The sequence below is a fragment of the Rattus norvegicus genome, chromosome 1 (assembly GCF_021556685.1).
Source record: "Rattus norvegicus strain SHRSP/BbbUtx chromosome 1, alternate assembly SHRSP_T2T, whole genome shotgun sequence".
NCBI lineage: Eukaryota > Metazoa > Chordata > Mammalia > Rodentia > Muridae > Rattus > Rattus norvegicus.
The window spans coordinates 187,656,880-187,675,504 of NC_141534.1; the positions used below are offsets into that span (position 1 = coordinate 187,656,880).

Consider the following 18,625-nt stretch of genomic DNA (forward strand, 5'->3'; position numbering starts at 1 on the left):
TACAGACCCTAAGAGAACACAAATGCCAGCCCAGGTTACTGTATCCTGCAAAACCCTCAATTAACATAGATGGAGAAACCAAGATATTCCATGACAAAACCAAATTTACACAATATCTTTCTACAAATCCAGGGCTACAAAGGATAATAAACGGTAAAGCCCAACATAAGGAGGCAAGCTACACCCTAGAAAAACCAAGAAACAAATAGTCTTGGCAACAAAACAAGGAGAAGAAAAGCACACAAACATAATCTCACATCCAAATATGAATATAACAGGAAGCAATAATCACTATTCCTTAATATCTCTCAACATCAATGGCCTCAACTCCCCAATAAAAAGACATAGATTAACAAACTGGATACGCAACGAGGACCCTGCATTATGCTGCCTACAGGAAACACACCTCAGAGACAAAGACAGACACTACCTCAGAGTGAAAGGCTGGAAAACAACTTTCCAAGCAAATTGTCAGAAGAAGCAAGCTGGAGTAGCCATTCTAATATCAAATAAAATCAATTTTCAACTAAAAGTCATCAAAAAAGATAAGGAAGGACACTTCATATTCATCAAAGGAAAAATCCACCAAGATGAACTCTCAATCCTAAATATCTATGCCCCAAATACAAGGGCACCTACATACGTAAAAGAAACCTTACTAAAGCTCAAAACACACATTGCACCTCACACAATAATAGTGGGAGATTTCAACACCCCACTCTCATCAATGGACAGATCATGGAAACAGAAATTAAACAGAGATGTAGACAGACTAAGAGAAGTCATGAGCCAAATGGACTTAACGGATATTTATAGAACATTCTATCCTAAAGCAAAAGGATATACCTTCTTCTCAGCTCCTCATGGTACTTTCTCCAAAATTGACCATATAATTGGTCAAAAAACGGGCCTCAACAGGTACAGAAAGATAGAAATAATCCCATGCGTGCTATCGGACCACCACGGCCTAAAGCTGGTCTTCAATAACAATAAGGGAAGAACGCCCACATATACGTGGAAGTTGAACAATGCTCTACTCAATGATAACCTGGTCAAGGAAGAAATAAAGAAAGAAATTAAAGACTTCTTAGAATTTAATGAAAATGAAGGTACAACATACCCAAACTTATGGGACACAATGAAAGCTGTGCCAAGAGGAAAACTCATAGCTCTGAGTGCCTGCAGAAAGAAACAGGAGAGAGCATATACATGTCACCAGCTTGACAGCACACCTGTCAAAAGAACAAAAAGAAGCAAATACACCTAAGAGGAGTAGAAGGCAGGAAATAATCAAACTCAGAGCTGAAATCAACCAAGTAGAAAGAAAAAGGACCATAGAAAGAATCAACAGAACCAGAAGTTGTTTCTTTGATAAAATCAACAAGATAGATAAACCCTTAGCCAGACTAGCCAGAGGACACAGACTATGTCCAAATTAAAAAAAAATCAGAAATGAAAAGGGAGACAGAACTACAGAATCAGAGGAAATTCAAAAAAAATCATCAGATCTTACTACAAAACCCTATATTCAACAAAACTTGAAAGTCTGCAGGTAATGGACAAATTCCTAGACAGATATCAGGTACGGAAGTTAAATCAGGAACAGATAAACCATTCAAACAACCCCATAACTCCTAACAAAATAGAAGCAGTCATTAAAGGTCTCCCAACCAAAAAGAGCCCAAGTCCAGACGAGTTTAGTGCAGAATTCTATCAGACCTTCATAGAAGGCCTCATACCAATACTATCCAAACTATTCCACAAAATTGAAACAGATGCAGCACTACCGAATACCTTCTATGAAGCCACAATTACTCTTATACCTAAACCGCACAGACCCAACAAAGAAAGAGAACTTCAGACCAATTTCCCTTATGAATATCGATGCAAAAATACTCAATAAAATTCTAGCAAACCGAATCCAAGAGCACATCAAAACAATCATCCACCATGATCAAGTAGGCTTCATCCCAGGCATGCAGAGATGGTTTAATATACGGAAAACCATCAACGTGATCCATTATATGAACAAACTGAAAGAACAAAACCACAGGATCATTTCATTAGATGCTGAGAAAGCATTTGACAAAATTCAACGCCCCTTCATGATAAAAGTCCTGGAAAGAATAGGAATTCAAGGCCCATACCTAAACATAGTAAAAGCCATATACAGCAAACCAGTTGCTAACGTTAAACTAAATGGAGAGAAACTTGAAGCAATCCCACTAAAATCAGGGACTAGACAAGGCTGCTCACTCTTTCCCTACTTATTCAATATAGTTCTTGAAGTTCTAGCCAGAGCAATCAGACAACAAAAGGAGATCAAGGGGATACAGATTGGAAAAGAAGAAGTCAAAATATCACTATTTGCAGATGATATGATAGTATATTTAAGTGATTCCAAAAGTTCCACCAGGGAACTACTAAAGCTGATAAACAACTTCAGCAAAGTGGCTGGGTATAAAATTAACTCAAATAAATCAGTAACCTTCCTCTAAACAAAAGAGAAACAAGCCGAGAAACAAATTATGGAAACGACACCTTTCATAATAGTTCCAAATAATATAAAGTACCTTGGTGTGACTTTAACCAAGCAAGTAAAAGATCTGTACAATAAGAACTTCAATACTCTGAAGAAAGAAATTGAGGAAGACCTCAGAAGATGGAAAGATCTCCCATGCTCATGGATCGGCAGGATTAATATAGTAAAAATGGCCATTTTACCAAAAGCATTCTACAGATTCAATGCAATCCTCATCAAAATACCAATCCAATTCTTCAAAGAGTTAGACAGAACAATTTGCAAATTCATCTGGAATAACAAAAAACCCAGGATAGCTAAAACTATCCTCAACAATAAAAGGACTTCTGGGGGAATCACTATCCCTGAACTCAAGCAGTATTACACAGCAATAGTGATAAAAACTGTATGGTATTGGTATGGAGACATATAGATAGACCAGTGGAATAGAATTGAAGACCCCGAAAAGAATCCACATAACTATGGTCACTTGATTTTTGACAAAGGAGCCAAAACCATCCAATGGAAAAAAGATAGCATTTCAACAAATGGTGCTAGAAGAATGCAAATCAATCCATTCTCATCACCCTTTACAAAGCATAAGTCCAAGTGGATCAAGGACCTCCACATCAAACCAGATACACTCAAACTAATAGAAGAAAAAGTGGGGAAGCATCTCGAACACATGGGCACTGGAGAAAATTTCCTGAACAAAACACCAATGTCTTATGCTCTAAAATCAAGAATCGATAAATGGGATCTCATAAAACTGCAAAGCTTCTGTAAGGCAAAGGACACTGTGGTTAGGACAAAATGGCAACCAACAGTTTGGGAAAAGATCTTTACCAATCCTACAACAGATAGAGGGCTTATATCCAAAATATACAAAGAACTCAAGAAGTTAGACTGCAGGGAGACAAATAACCCTATTAAAAATGGGGTTCAGAGCTAAACAAAGAATTCACAGCTGAGGAATGCCGAATGGCTGAGAAACACCTAAAGAAATGTTCAACATCTTTAGTCATAAGGGAAATGCAAATCAAAACAACCCTGAGATTTCACCTCACACCAGTGAGAATGGCTAAGATCAATAACTCAGATGACAGCAAATGCTGGCAAGGATGTGGAGAAAGAGGAACACTCCTCCATTGTTGGTGGGATTGCAGACTGGTACAACCATTCTGGAAATCAGTCTGAACATTGAACTACCTGAGGACCCAGCTATACCTCTCTTGGGCATATACCCAAAAGATGCCCCAACATGTAACAAAGACACGTGTTCCACTATGTTCATAGCAGCCTTATTTATAATAGCCAGAAGCTGGAAAGAACCCAGATGCCCTTCAACAGAGGAATGGATACAGAAAATGTGGTACATTTACACAATGGAGTACTACTCAGCTATCAAAAACAAAGACTTCATGAAATTCATAGGCAAATGGAGGGAACTGGAAAATATCATCCTGAGTGAGGTAACCCAATCACAGAACAACACACATGGTATGCACTCATTGATAAGTGGCTATTAGCCCAAATGCTCGAATTACCCTAGATGCACAGAACACAGGAAACTCAAGAAGGATGACCAAAATGTGAATGCTTCAGTCCTTCTTTAAAAGAGGAACAAGAATGTGCTTGGCAGAGAATAGGGAGGCAAAGATTAAAACAGAGACAGAAGGAACACCCATTCAGAGCCTGCCCCACATGTGGTCCATACATATACAGCCACCCAATTAGATAAGATGGATGAAGAAAAGAAGTGCAGGCCAACAGGAACTGGATGTAGATCTCTCCTGAGAGACACAGCCAGAATACAGCAAATACATAGGCGAATGCCAGCAGCAAACCCCTGAACTGAGAACAGGACCCCCATTGAAGGAATCAGAGAAAGGACTGGAAGAGCTTGAAAGGGCTCAAGACCCCATATGAACACAATGCCAACCAACCAGAGCTCCCAGGGACTAAGCCACTACCCAAAGACTGTACATGGACTGACCCTGGACTCTGACCTCATAGGTAGCAATGAATAGTAGTAAGAGCACCAGTGGAAGGGGAAGCCCTTGGTCCTGCTAAGACTGAACCCCCAGTGAATGTGATTGTTGGGGGGAGAGGGGTAATGGGGGGGAGGGTGGGGAGGGGAACACCCATGGAGAAGGGGAGGTGGAAGGGTTAGGGAGCTGTTTGCCCAGAAACCGGGAAAGGGAATAAGAATCGAAATGTAAATAAGAAATACTCAAGTTAATAAAAAAAAGTGTCTTCCTGAGTCTATTGCAGGCCACAGACTCTACTATAAATATTAACTGTTGACAAGTGGCTAGTAGTGGTTCTGGACTCTCCCTATGTTACACTACCATACTTGTATCGCTCTGAGTGATTTTCCCACCTCCACTGAATATTGAAAACCATAACATACAGGGAAGCAGGGAAATGCAGCAAGTTATTCCTAACATGATCCTAAAAGAGGCAACAAGTGTTGTCAGTAATCTACAAAGCTAGTGAGCAATCCATGTGCAGACTTTGTCAGAGGAACTGGTGAGCATGTTTCCTCACACAAGCTGTTTACGTTTCATCTTCTGCCTGATTCTAGGTCTCTATCCCCCGACCAGTGGAGAGGCCTATGTTCATGGAGAAGACATCTCACAGCATATGGATCAAATTAGGAATTTCTTGGGCTTATGTCCTCAGCAGAACCTGTTGTTTGATCACTTGACAGTATCAGAACACCTTTATTTCTACTGCAGGGTAAGCCAAGAATATCCCACCACCACCACCCTCCCCATTCCCTGTTCAGGTAGACCACCCACTCCCAATATCCTTGTTCTTATAAAGCTCAAGAAATTATTTGAGATGCGTTTTCCTCTAAACTTAAGGAGTGGAAAGAAAGGATAAATGACCACAGAGCTGGTGTATGGAAGGAGCTTTGAAGAAATAAAGTTTTATAGATATGAAAACTGTACAAACAAGGTTCTGGGAATATAGAAACAAAGTTTTGATGGTCAAGATGTCGATTCAGAATGACCAGGCTAAGATCGGCCAAAACAAAAATAACTGTTCTTGGGAAAACTCCCTCCCTGTGGTGAATTCCAAGAAAAAACACAAAATGTCATCCTGACCCTACCCGACCACCCAGTTCCTTTCCCCATCTAAGGGACTTTCCAACTTAGCCCATTCCCAGGGATTTTCCAAGGTCAGATGCAGAGCTGGATGACTGACTAAGCCAAGAACAGCTCCTTGAGCAGGCTAACCAATACCTAAAGAGATCCTTTGTCCTATGTTCCACCAATCAGAATAATCAGCTAGCCCTGTTGTTAAGGTCTGCCCTACGTAAAGCATAAAAGATGTGTGCTTTCTTTTTTCTTCTCCATCTTTATTAACTTGGGTATTTCTTATTTACATTTCAATTGTTATTCCCTTTCCTTTCCAGGCCAATATCCCCCTAACCCCTCTCTCTCCCCTTCTCTATGGGTGTTCCCCTCCCACCCTCCCCCACATTACCGCCCTCCCACCAACAGTCATGTTCACTGGGGGTTCAGTCTTGGCACAACCAAGGGCTTCCCCTTCCACTGGTGCTCTTACTAGGCTATTCATTGCTACCTATGCGGTTGGAGCCCAGGGTCAATCCGTGTATATAGTCTTTGGGTAGTGGCTTAGTCCCTGGAAGTTCTGGTTGGTTGGCATTGTTGTTCATATGGGGTCCCGAGCCCCTTCAAGCTCTTCCAGTCCTTTCTCTGATTCCTTCAACGGGGGTCCCATTCTCAGTTCAGTGGTTTGCTGCTGGCATTCGCCTCTGTATTTGCTGTATTCTGGCTGTGTCTCTCAGGAGCGATCTACATCTGGCTCCTATCGGCCTGCACTTCTTTGCTTCATCCATCTTATCTAATTGGGTAGCTGTATATGTATGGGCTACATGTGGGGCAGGCTCTGAATGGGTGTTCCTACTGCCTCTGTTCTACACTCTGCCTCCCCATTCCCTCCCAAGGGTATTCTTGTTCTGCTTTTAAAGAAGGACTGAAGCATTCGCATTTTGGTCATCCTTCTTGAGTTTCCTGTGTTCTGTGCATCTAGGGTAATTCGAGCATTTGGGCTAATAGCCACTTATCAATGAGTGCATACCATGTGTGTTGTTCTGTGATTGGGTTACCTCACTCAGGATGATATTTTCCAGTTCCCTCCATTTGCCTATGAATTTCATGAAGTCTTTGTTTTTGATAGCTGAGTAGTACTCCATTGTGTAAATGTACCACATTTTCTGTATCCATTCCTCTGTTGAAGGGCATCTGGGTTCTTTCCAGCTTCTGGCTATTATAAATAAGGCTGCTATGAACATAGTGGAGCATGTGTCTTTGTTACATGTTGGGGCATCTTTTGGGTATATGCCCAAGAGAGGTATAGCTGGGTCCTCAGGTAGTTCAATGTCCAATTTTCTGAGGAACCTCCAGACTGATTTCCAGAATGGTTGTACCAGTCTGCAATCCCACCAACAATGGAGGAGTGTTCCTCTTTCTCCACATCCTCGCCAGCATTTGCTGTCACCTGAGTTTTTGATCTTAGCCATTCTCACTGGTGTGAGGTGAAATCTCAGGGTTGTTTTGATTTGCATTTCCCTTATGACTAAAGATGTTGAACATTTCTTTAGGTGTTTCTCAGCCATTCGGCATTCCTCAGCTGTGAATTCTTTGTTTAGCTCTGAACCCCATTTTTAATAGGGTTATTTGTCTCCCTGCAGTCTAACTTCTTGAGTTCTTTGTATATTTTGGATATAAGCCCTCTATCAGTTGTAGGATTGGTAAAGATCTTTTCCCAAACTGTTGGTTGCTGTTTTGTCCTAACAACATAAGTTCAGGGTTGACTCTCTCTGTGAGGCTGAGCAACCCCACACGTGTGGATCAATAAACCTCTTGCCATTGCATTGATCTTTCATCAAGCTGTGTTCTGTGGGTTGCGCACCTGAGCTAAGACCACCTCGGGGGGTCTTACAATAGCTGCTGTGAGATATTTGTAAGAATCAGAGGTCAGGAGTGAAGTGAAACATGACCTTTGGGACAGCCCACAACAGCTATGGTTGCCTGCAGAGTCCTTCATGAGATTGAGTCAGTCAACAGTCCAGGATAGACTGGGGGGTCTCATAAAGCCCCACCTCCAGATGAGGAGTTTTAGAAGCTGACTGCTTTTGACATAGGCAAAGTAGCTACTGTTAGGGGACTCATGCTCCAGGGAGTGGCCCCACATGCATCTGCAGACAGACTGGACCCAGTGGCCTATGAAAGCCAGGTTGAGGTTGGAAGGCAGGCATGGTAGCAAGTGCTGAGAGGAGTCGGAAGAGGAGTGGGAGATTGGTATGATTGAAATCCATGATATACACATATGCAATTCTCAAAACCAGAACATGATTTTTGACAGAAATTCCTAAGACTGTTGGAAGTGCCATGCAAACTCTTGTCTCCTTCTTCTAGGTAAAAGGAGTACCTCAAAATATGTGTCTTGAGGAAACTAACAATATGCTGTCAGCTTTTAACCTGACAGAAAAGCGTGATGCATTTTCAAAGTCATTGAGTGGAGGCATGAAGCGCAAACTCGCCATCATAATAGCCCTGATAGGGGGCTCCAAGGTAAAGGGCAAAAGCCAATAACAGATAACTCCATGATACATCTGGTTTAAAAACCCAAGTGATAGTAATCTAAAAGCTGACACAGATTTAACACTTTGAAAGCAGCTCCCTTTGGTGGAATTCACATTGTCACCCTCATTGGTATAAAATGACCATGGGTTTGGCTTTAGTACAGAAGTCCTAGTCTTTTATTAAACTTACTATCTTTGCTCAGTCATACATTTCGTTTAAAAAGAAAAGCAAGCCTAGTACTGGTGGGACCCCACCCCCCTGTGCGATCAGTGCATGTTTACTCGGTTATAGAATTGTTCTATCTCTAGGTGGTGATACTTGATGAGCCAACATCTGGCATGGACCCAGCCTCAAGGAGAAGCACCTGGGATGTCGTTCAAACTTATAAACAGAATCGTACCATCCTGCTGACCACCCACTACATGGATGAAGCTGATATGCTGGGTGATCGCATTGCTATCATGGTCCAGGGAACCTTGCGATGCTGCGGATCCTCTGTCTTCCTGAAAAGACTATATGGTCCATTTCCTTTCACTATTCTTAGGATGTTGTTGCCTAAGTAATACTCTCATAATTCCCATTGGTTTTGAATGTATTGTCAAAACTTGAATGGTTTACTATGCTGTGTTCAACTAACGTTCAGCTGCAAGTCCTTTGAGTAGTTGTTTCAATTTTCTTCAAAATTATTTCCCACCTCTATGCTCTGTGTTTGTTGTATCATATTATCTGTTCTCTAACATGATTTCTAGGCAATTGTTATCTAGTGCCATTATCCATCAGTGAGATATTGGCTATATTCAGAGATCTAGAAGTAGAGGTAAAAGGGGGATAGATTCCTTTCTAATTTCCCTGGTGGTTTTTGGTGTAACTCATTGGCTCTTTAAAGCACATGTGGCCTAATCACATGATTCTGAACTGCCCAGCCTTTCTCTGTTTACTGATTTATAACTTCAATCTATTTTTATCTGAGAAGATAGTTTGTCTCTCTTGGCATCTGTATTGACTCATACTGGACAAGTCCTGTGATCGCAGAAGAGTCTGCATTCTGCTGAGTTATTTTTTTTTTTATATTCTTTTTTTTTTTTATTAACTTGAGTATTTCTTATATACATTTCGAGTGTTATTCCCTTTCCCGGTTTCCGGGCAAACATCCCCCTCCCCCCTCCCCTTCCTTATGGGTGTTCCCCTCCCAACCCTCCCTCCATTGCCGCCCTCCCCCCATAGACTAGTTCACTGGGGGTTCAGTCTTAGCAGGACCCAGGGCTTCCCCTTCCACTGGTGCTCTTACTAGGATATTCATTGCTACCTATGGGGTCAGAGTCCAGGGTCAGTCCATGTATAGTCTTTAGGTAGTGGCTTAGTCCCTGGAAGCTCTGGTTGCTTGGCATTGTTGTACTTTTGGGGTCTCGAGCCCCTTCAAGCTCTTCCAGTTCTTTCTCTGATTCCTTCAATAGGGGACCTATTCTCAGTTCAGTGGTTTGCTGCTGGCATTCGCCTCTATATTTGCTGTATTCTGGCTGTGTCTCTCAGGAGCGATCTACATCCGGCTCCTGTCGGTCTGCACTTCTTTGCTTCATCCATCTTGTCTAATTGGGTGGCTGTATATGTATGGGCCACATGTGGGGCAGGCTCTGAATGGGTGTTCCTTCAGTCTCTGTTTTAATCTTTGCCTCTCCCTTCCCTGCCAAGGGTATTCTTTTTCCTCATTTAAAGAAGGAGTGAAGCATTCACATTTTGATCATCCGTCTTGAGTTTCGTTTGTTCTAGGGATCTAGGGTAATTCAAGCATTTGGGCTAATAGCCACTTATCAATGAGTGCATACCATGTATGTCTTTCTGTGATTGGGTTAGCTCACTCAGGATGATATTTTCCAGTTCCAACCATTTGCCTACGAATTTCATAAACTCGTTGTTTTTGATAGCTGAGTAATATTCCATTGTGTAGATGTACCACATTTTCTGTATCCATTCCTCTGTTGAAGGGCATCTGGGTTCTTTCCATTTTCTGGCTATTATAAATAAGGCTGCGATGAACATAGTGGAGCATGTGTCTCTTTTATATGTTGAGGCATCTTTTGGGTATATGCCCAAGAGAGGTATAGCTGGATCCTCAGGCAGTTCAATGTCCAATTTTCTGAGGAACCTCCAGACTGATTTCCAGAATGGTTTTACCAGTCTGCAATCCCACCAACAATGGAGGAGTGTTCCTCTTTCTCCACATCCTCGCCAGCATCTGCTGTCACCTGAGTTTTTGATCTTAGCCAATCGCACTGGTGTGAGGTGAAATCTCAGGGTTGTTTTGATTTGCATTTCCCTTATGACTAAAGATGTTGAACATTTCTTTAGGTGTTTCTCAGCCATTCGGTATTCCTCAGCTGTGAATTCTTTGTTTAGCTCTGAACCCCATTTTTTAATAGGGTTATTTGTTTCCCTGCGGTCTAACTTCTTGAGTTCTTTGTATATTTTGGATATAAGGCCTCTATCTGTTGTAGGATTGGTAAAGATCTTTTCCCAATCTGTTGGTTGCCGATTTGTCCTAACCACAGTGTCCTTTGCCTTACAGAAGCTTTGCAGTTTTATGAGATCCCATTTGTCGATTCTTGATCTTAGAGCATAAGCCATTGGTGTTTTGTTCAGGAAATTTTTTCCAGTGCCCATGTGTTCCAGATGCTTCCCTAGTTTTTCTTCTATTAGTTTGAGTGTGTCTGGTTTGATGTGGAGGTCCTTGATCCACTTGGACTTAAGCTTTGTACAGGGTGATAAGGATGGATCGATCTGCATTCTTCTACATGTTGCCCTCCAGTTGAACCAGCACCATTTGCTGAAAATGCTATCTTTTTTCCATTGGATGGTTTTGGCTCCTTTGTCAAAAATCAAGTGACCATAGGTGTGTGGGTTCATTTCTGGGTCTTCAATTCTATTCCATTGGTCTATCTGTCTGTCTCTGTACCAATACCATGCAGTTTTTATCACTATTGCTCTGTAATACTGCTTGAGTTCAGGGATAGTGATTCCCCCTGAAGTCCTTTTATTGTTGAGGATAGCTTTAGCTATCCTGGGTTTTTTGTTATTCCAGATGATTTTGCAAATTGTTCTGTCTAACTCTTTGAAGAATTGGATTGGTATTTTGATGGGGATTGCATTGAATCTGTAGATTGCTTTTGGTAAAATGGCCATTTTTACCATATTAATCCTGCCAATCCATGAGCATGGGAGATCTTTCCATCTTCTGAGGTCTTCTTCAATTTCTTTCCTCAGTGTCTTGAAGTTCTTATTGTACAGATCTTTTACTTGCTTGGTTAAAGTCACACCGAGGTACTTTATATTATTTGGGTCTATTATGAAGGGTGTCGTTTCCCTAATTTCTTTCTCGGCTTGTTTCTCTTTTGTATAGAGGAAGGCAACTGATTTATTTGAGTTAATTTTATACCCAGCCACTTTGCTGAAGTTGTTTATCAGCTTTAGTAGTTCTCTGGTGGAACTTTTGGGATCACTTAAATATACTATCATGTCATCTGCAAATAGTGATATTTTGACCTCTTCTTTTCCGATCTGTATCCCTTTGATCTCCTTTTGTTGTCTGATTGCTCTGGCTAGAACTTCAAGAACTATATTGAATAAGTAGGGAGAGAGTGGGCAGCCTTGTCTAGTCCCTGATTTTAGTGGGATTGCTTCAAGTTTCTCTCCATTTAGTTTAATGTTAGCAACTGGTTTGCTGTATATGGCTTTTACTATGTTTAGGTATGGGCCTTGAATTCCTATTCTTTCCAGGACTTTTATCATGAAGGGGTGTTGAATTTTGTCAAATGCTTTCTCAGCATCTAATGAAATGATCATGTGGTTCTGTTCTTTCAGTTTGTTTATATAATGGATCACGTTGATGGTTTTCCGTATATCAAACCATCCCTGCATGCCTGGGATGAAGCCTACTTGATCATGGTGGATGATTGTTTTGATGTGCTCTTGAATTCGGTTTGCCAGAATTTTATTGAGTATTTTTGCGTCGATATTAATAAGGGAAATTGGTCTGAAGTTCTCTTTCTTTGTTGTGTCTTTGTGTGGTTTAGGTATAAGAGTAATTGTGGCTTCATAGAAGGAATTCGGTAGTGCTCCATCTGTTTCAATTTTGTGGAATAGTTTGGATAATATTGGTATGAGGTCTTCTATGAAGGTTTGATAGAATTCTGCACTAAACCCGTCTGGACCTGGGCTCTTTTTCGTTGGGAGACCTCTAATGACTGCTTCTATTTCCTTAGGAGTTATGGGATTGTTTAACTGGTTTATCTGTTCCTGATTTAACTTCGATACCTGGTATCTGTCTAGGAAATTGTCCATTTCCTGAAGATTTTCAAATTTTGTTGAATATAGGTTTTTATAGTAAGATCTGATGATTTTTTGAATTTCCTCTGAATCTGTAGTTATGTCTCCCTTTTCATTTCTGAGTTTGTTAATTTGGACACACTCTCTGTGTCCTCTCGTTAGTCTGGCTAAGGGTTTATCTATCTTGTTGATTTTCTCAAAGAACCAACTTTTGGTTCTGTTGATTCTTTCTGTGGTCCTTTTTGTTTCTACTTGGTTGATTTCAGCTCTGAGTTTGATTATTTCCTGCCTTCTACTCCTCCTGGGTGTATTTGCTTCTTTTTGTTCTAGAGCTTTTAGGTGTGCTGTCAAGCTGCTGACATATGCTCTTTCCTGTTTCTTTCTGCAGGCACTCATCGCTATGAGTTTTCCTCTTAGCACAGCTTTCATTGTGTCCCATAAGTTTGAGTATGTTGTATCTTCATTTTCATTAAATTCTAAAAAGTTTTTAATTTCTTTCTTTATTTCTTCCTTGACCAGGTTATCATTGAGTAGAGCATTGTTCAATTTCCACGTATATGTGGGCATTCTTCCCTTATTGTTATTGAAGACCAGTTTTAGGCCGTGGTGGTCCGATAGCACGCATGGGATTATTTCTATCTTTCTGTACCTGTTGAGGCCCATTTTTTGACCAATTATATGGTCAATTTTGGAGAAAGTACCATGAGGAGCTGAGAAGAAGGTATATCCTTTTGCTTTAGGATAGAATGTTCTATAAATATCCGTTAAGTCCATTTGGCTCATGACTTCTCTTAGTCTGTCTACATCACTGTTTAATTTCTGTTTCCATGATCTGTCCATTGATGAGAGTGGGGTGTTGAAATCTCCCACTATTATTGTGTGAGGTGCAATGTGTGTTTTGAGCTTTAGTAAGGTTTCTTTTACGTATGTAGGTGCCCTTGTATTTGGGGCATAGATATTTAGGATTGAGAGTTCATCTTGGTTGATTTTTCCTTTGATGAATATGAAGTGTCCTTCCTTATCTTTTTTGATGACTTTTAGTTGGAAATTGATTTTATTTGATATTAGAATGGCTACTCCAGCTTGCTTCTTCTGACCATTTGCTTGGAAAGTTGTTTTCCAGCCTTTCACTCTGAGGTAGTGCCTGTCTTTGTCTCTGAGGTGTGTTTCCTGTAGGCAGCAGAATGCAGGGTCCTCGTTGCGTATCCAGTTTGTTAATCTATGTCTTTTTATTGGGGAGTTGAGGCCATTGATGTTGAGAGATATTAAGGAATAGTGATTATTGCTTCCCGTTATATTCATATTTGGAAGTGAGGTTATGTTTGTGTGCTTTTCTTCTCTTTGTTTTGTTGCCAAGACGATTAGTTTCTTGCTTCTTCTAGGGTATAGCTTGCCTCCTTATGTTGGGCTTTCCCATTTATTATCCTTTGTAGTGCTGGATTTGTAGAAAGATATTGTGTAAATTTGGTTTTGTCATGGAATATCTTGGTTTCTCCATCAATGTTAATTGAGAGTTTTGCTGGATACAGTAATCTGGGCTGGCATTTGTGTTCTCTTAGGGTCTGTATAACATCAGTCCAGGATCTTCTGGCCTTCATAGTTTCTGGCGAGAAGTCTGGTGTGATTCTGATAGGTCTCCCTTTATATGTTACTTGACCTTTTTCCCTTACTGCTTTTAATATTCTTTCTTTATTTTGTGCGTTTGGTGTTTTGACAATTATGTGACGGGAGGTGTTTCTTTTCTGGTCCAATCTATTTGGAGTTCTGTAGGCTTCTTGTATGTCTATGGGTATCTCTTTTTTTAGGTTAGGGAAGTTTTCTTCTATGATTTTGTTGAAGATATTTACTGGTCCTTTGAGCTGGGAGTCTTCACTCTCTTCTATACCTATTATCCTTAGGTTTGATCTTCTCATTGAGTCCTGGATTTCCTGTATGTTTTGGACCAGTAGCTTTTTCCGCTTTACATTATCTTTGACAGTTGAGTCAATGATTTCTATGGAATCTTCTGCTCCTGAGATTCTCTCTTCCATCTCTTGTATTCTGTTGGTGAAGCTTGTATCTACTCTTCTTTTGGTTTTGTCTCTTCTTCTGGTTTTCTATATCCAGGGTTGTTTCCATGTGTTCTTTCTTGATTGCTTCTATTTCCATTTTTAATTCCTTCAACTGTTTGATTGTGTTTTCCTGGAATTCTTTCAGGGATTTTTGCGATTCCTCTCTGTAGGCTTTTACTTGTTTATTAATGTTTTCCTGTGCTTCCCTAAGTGTGTTCAGGTCTTTCTTGAAGTCCTCCAGCATCATGATCAAATATGATTTTGAAACTAGATCTTGCTTTTCTGGTGTGTTTGGATATTCCATGTTTGTTTTGGTGGGAGAATTGGGCTCCGATGATGCCATGTAGTCTTGGTTTCTGTTGTTTGGGTTCCTGCGCTTGCCTCTCGCCATCAGATTATCTCTAGTGTTACTTTGTTCTGCTATTTCTGACAGTGGCTAGACTGTCCTATAAGCCTGTGTGTCAGGAGTGCTGTAGACCTGTTTTCCTCTCTTTCAGTCAGTTATGGGGACAGAGTGTTCTGCTTTCGGGCGTGTAGTTTTTCCTCTCTACAGGTCTTCAGCTGTTCCTGTGGGCCTGTGTCTTGAGTTCACCAGGCAGCTTTCTTGCAGCAGAAAATTTGGTCTTACCTGTGGTCCCGAGGCTCAGGTTTGCTCGTGGGGTGCTGTCCAGGGGCTCTCTGCAGCGGCAGCAACCAGGAAGACCTGTGCCGCCCCTTCCGGGAGCTTCAGTGCACCAGGGTTCCAGATGGTCTTTGGCTTTTTCCTCTGGCGTCTGAGATGTGTGTGCAGGGAGCAGTCTCTTCTGGTTTCCCAGGCTTGTCTGCCTCTCTGAAGGTTTAGCTCTCCCTCCCACGGGATTTGGGTGCAGAGAACTGTTTATCCGGTCTGTTTCCTTCAGGGTCCGGCGGTGTCTCTGGCAGGGGTCCTGCCGCTCCTGGGCCCTCCCCCACGGGAGCCCAGAGGCCTTATACAGTTTCCTCTTGGGCCAGGGATGTGGGCAGGGGTGAGCAGTGTTGGTGGTCTCTTCCGCTCTGCAGCCTCAGGAGTGCCCACCTGACCAGGCGGTTGGGTCTCTCTCTCACCGGGTCTGAGACCTGCTGAGTTATTATAGACGTTCCCCACTTCTGTTCTTGTCACGCATCTCTTGTTTCAATGTGAAGAGCTGTGAACACTCACTTTACTTACCTGGTACGTGTCCATTTCTACTGCTTTTTGCCCCTGGCTACTAAGCATTATCTCAAGCTACTTTATTATCTGATGCTATCTAGAACCCTTTGACTGGTTTCTATAACACATGTGCTATGTCATCAAATATGTAGACTTGTTGGGGAGATGCTTTTCAAGAGCTTTGTGCCCCTTGCCAACATCCTATAGTATTAGTATTTTAATAAATCTCAGGGCAGGATTACTACCCACTGATAATTACAAGTTATTACTTACTAGTTTCTATGTTCCATCATCACTGCTTTTGATCCAATTGAGCAGCCCTCTGGGCCCCATTCACTTGGCCCCTTTACATGACAGCTCTGCTTCTCTATTCTATACACTCCTCAGGCATGGCATCTCTCTGTTTCCTCCTTCCGAGAAGTCCCAAGCCCAGGAAACCTAAAACCTGCCTACGTCTCTCCTCTCCAGCTGTTTTTGTTGGCTGTTGGCATCTTTATTTACTAATCAGAATTCATTGGGAGTAGGTTCCCAGAAGCTATGTATAGACCCTCTGGTGTAAACAGTTTTTCGAGACCTGATTAATATTAGAATATAAACATCCAAGTGGAGCATTTTGTGCATCAGGATCTGATTTTCACCTTTACTAATGTGGGCCCAGGCACCGTTCACCAGGTGTATTTCAGATCTGTGGCCAAAGCATGAGTCCCATGGAGTCTTCATTACATTTCCTGACTGATCATCACTGATTCACCACTCTGGCTTAGCTATGCAAGCTCTGGTCTTTTGTGAGACAATAAAGGGATTTTTATTTAAAAAGGTAAATCCAATCACATAGTGTCTCTTGGTGTGTATATAACCTGTCACACAGCAAACACTAAAGGAGACACTATTATGAGGTTTCTGTGGGCATTTCTTGTAACATTGAGTTTTGTATGTATGTTGGTGTATATGTTCACGTTGTCCATCTATAGAGACCAGAGGAAGAAATTGGGTATCTTCCACTCTTGTTCTCTGTCTTATTCCCCTGAGACAGGGTCTCTCATTAAAGCAGAAACACATAATGATCTCCCAGGATCTTCTGGTCTTTACCCTGCAACTCTGGCATTATAGGCCTGCATGCCATGCTGGATGTTCATGTTTGTGCTAGGGACTCAAACGCAGGTTCTCACACTAGAACACAAAGTGCTCTTACATAGTGAGACATCTCTCCAGCTCTGGTTTTACAGTTACTTTACTGCAGAGCTCTTCACGAAAACCATCTGCACAACTGGTAACTATAGTCTTGTGCTAGGAAGTGCTCGGGAACCCCAAAAGACCATCAAAGAGTGGCTTTGGCTTCAATACAATCACAGTAGGGTCTCTATTCAAGCTTGAGCTTGGGCTTCCTGCCAACCCTGACACAAAAAGATGGGAAGGTGGAACCCCAAGTCTAATTTCAGGCAACCATTTATAGAGGCCAGCAAGCAAACAAACAAGGGGGCTTCTAGCCTGGCACACATTTGATTGGGGGCCCATTCTGACCTTTAACATAATTGGCTGGTGCTGGGAACCAAACCATAAGCTTAACTTCTGTTTTCCTCCTGAGTTTTGGTTGTTAGGAAGTGAAGTGCCAGGGGCAGGCTTGTACTCTGGAGGTGCAGATTTGTTTTGTGGGTAACCTGAAAACTGGTGCTAGAGTCCAGCTTGTTGGGGAGTAACCTGGGAACTGGTACTAGGTGCCAGTTTGTTAGTTAACTCGAGTTCCACCTTAGGTCAGGTTCTTTAAGATGGAGTCTGAACCCTAGGTCTGGTCTCTCAATCTGACTTACCTCCCCTCTCTGATTTCTAACTGGCCAACTCAAGTGTGGCACTGGAAGCTGTTGGTATTCTTGTTTGCTGCATCTCCATGCAAAACTCACCTCAAAGCAAAAGTGTAGTGATTGCACATCCACCTCCTTGTCCTCTTGCAGGCATGCACCCTCTCAGCCGCATCGTCTTGGCCACCTCCCATGGAGCTCTGCTTTCACCATTGTCCACTTCCTTCAGATGTTCAAGGTGAAGGTTCTGTTAGGATATACCAATATCACCAAGGCCATGGGCTGAACTCACCCTCATTTATTATGAATGTGTTCAATGGATGTGTAAGTTTCATTTGACAGAACCTTGATTAAATTTTCAGGGTGTAATTTTGCAAGGATATGTTAAAGCTTCCTATTGTTTTCTATTTTATGATGACTGGTGATTGCCCACTTGTGGTATTCTCTGTTTTCTTACACTTCATTGTTTTTTGGGGGGGGGTTATGCATTCCTAATTAGATCACTTTTGGTGATCATTTTTTCAGGGCTATTGAGCCTTTCTTTTTCTCTTTCTACTCTGCTGCCGAGACTATGCAGTAACTTCTTTGTTTATACTTCCCGGCTGTTTCCACTGGCTTCCATTTATAGTTTTATTGTCAGTCTGCAGAATTTCTGATTGACTCAACTCTTTGTTTTTCTATTTCTAATAACTTGATTAATGTATTTATCATGATTGTTTTATAGCCTTTGTCCTGTAATTTCTACATCTAGGCCAGTCTCTGCTTCTAATTTTCTATACTATATAGTATTGTGCTTATTTTATACCCTTGCTTATTTATTGGCATAGTTTATATTTTTATTTTTTAAAATGACGGTGGAAACTAAAGTATGTACTATTTATCTCAAAGAAGCATACAGCCTTGTCTTCATCGGGTTCTGTGTACGCATCATAAAGTTAGTAGAATCAGTATGGGGTAATCTTGTAGCATGGTACAGCTCTGGTGGAATTCTGCTCACTGTGTCTCTTCAAATGTCTTAGGAAGGAAACAGAATATGAGATCTTTAGACAGACCTGAAGGAAGATGGGGTTTTCTTTAGGCAAGGGTCCAAGCGCCACCTTTCTGACTCTGATGCGTCCTCTTTGATTTCCATCCCCAATGGCTGCCCT

The 18,625-nt window shown here is 41.5% G+C and overlaps 1 protein-coding gene across 1 annotated transcript in view; it reads left to right on the forward strand.

Moving 5' to 3' along the window:
* Positions 1-18,625, forward strand: part of Abca15 (ATP-binding cassette, subfamily A (ABC1), member 15) — a 120,023-nt gene that overhangs the window by 43,887 nt on the left and 57,511 nt on the right. The window contains 3 exon segments of the mRNA NM_001106293.2: positions 5,109-5,263; positions 7,975-8,130; positions 8,451-8,661. Of these exon segments, the coding sequence (NP_001099763.2) occupies positions 5,109-5,263; positions 7,975-8,130; positions 8,451-8,661 (522 nt within the window).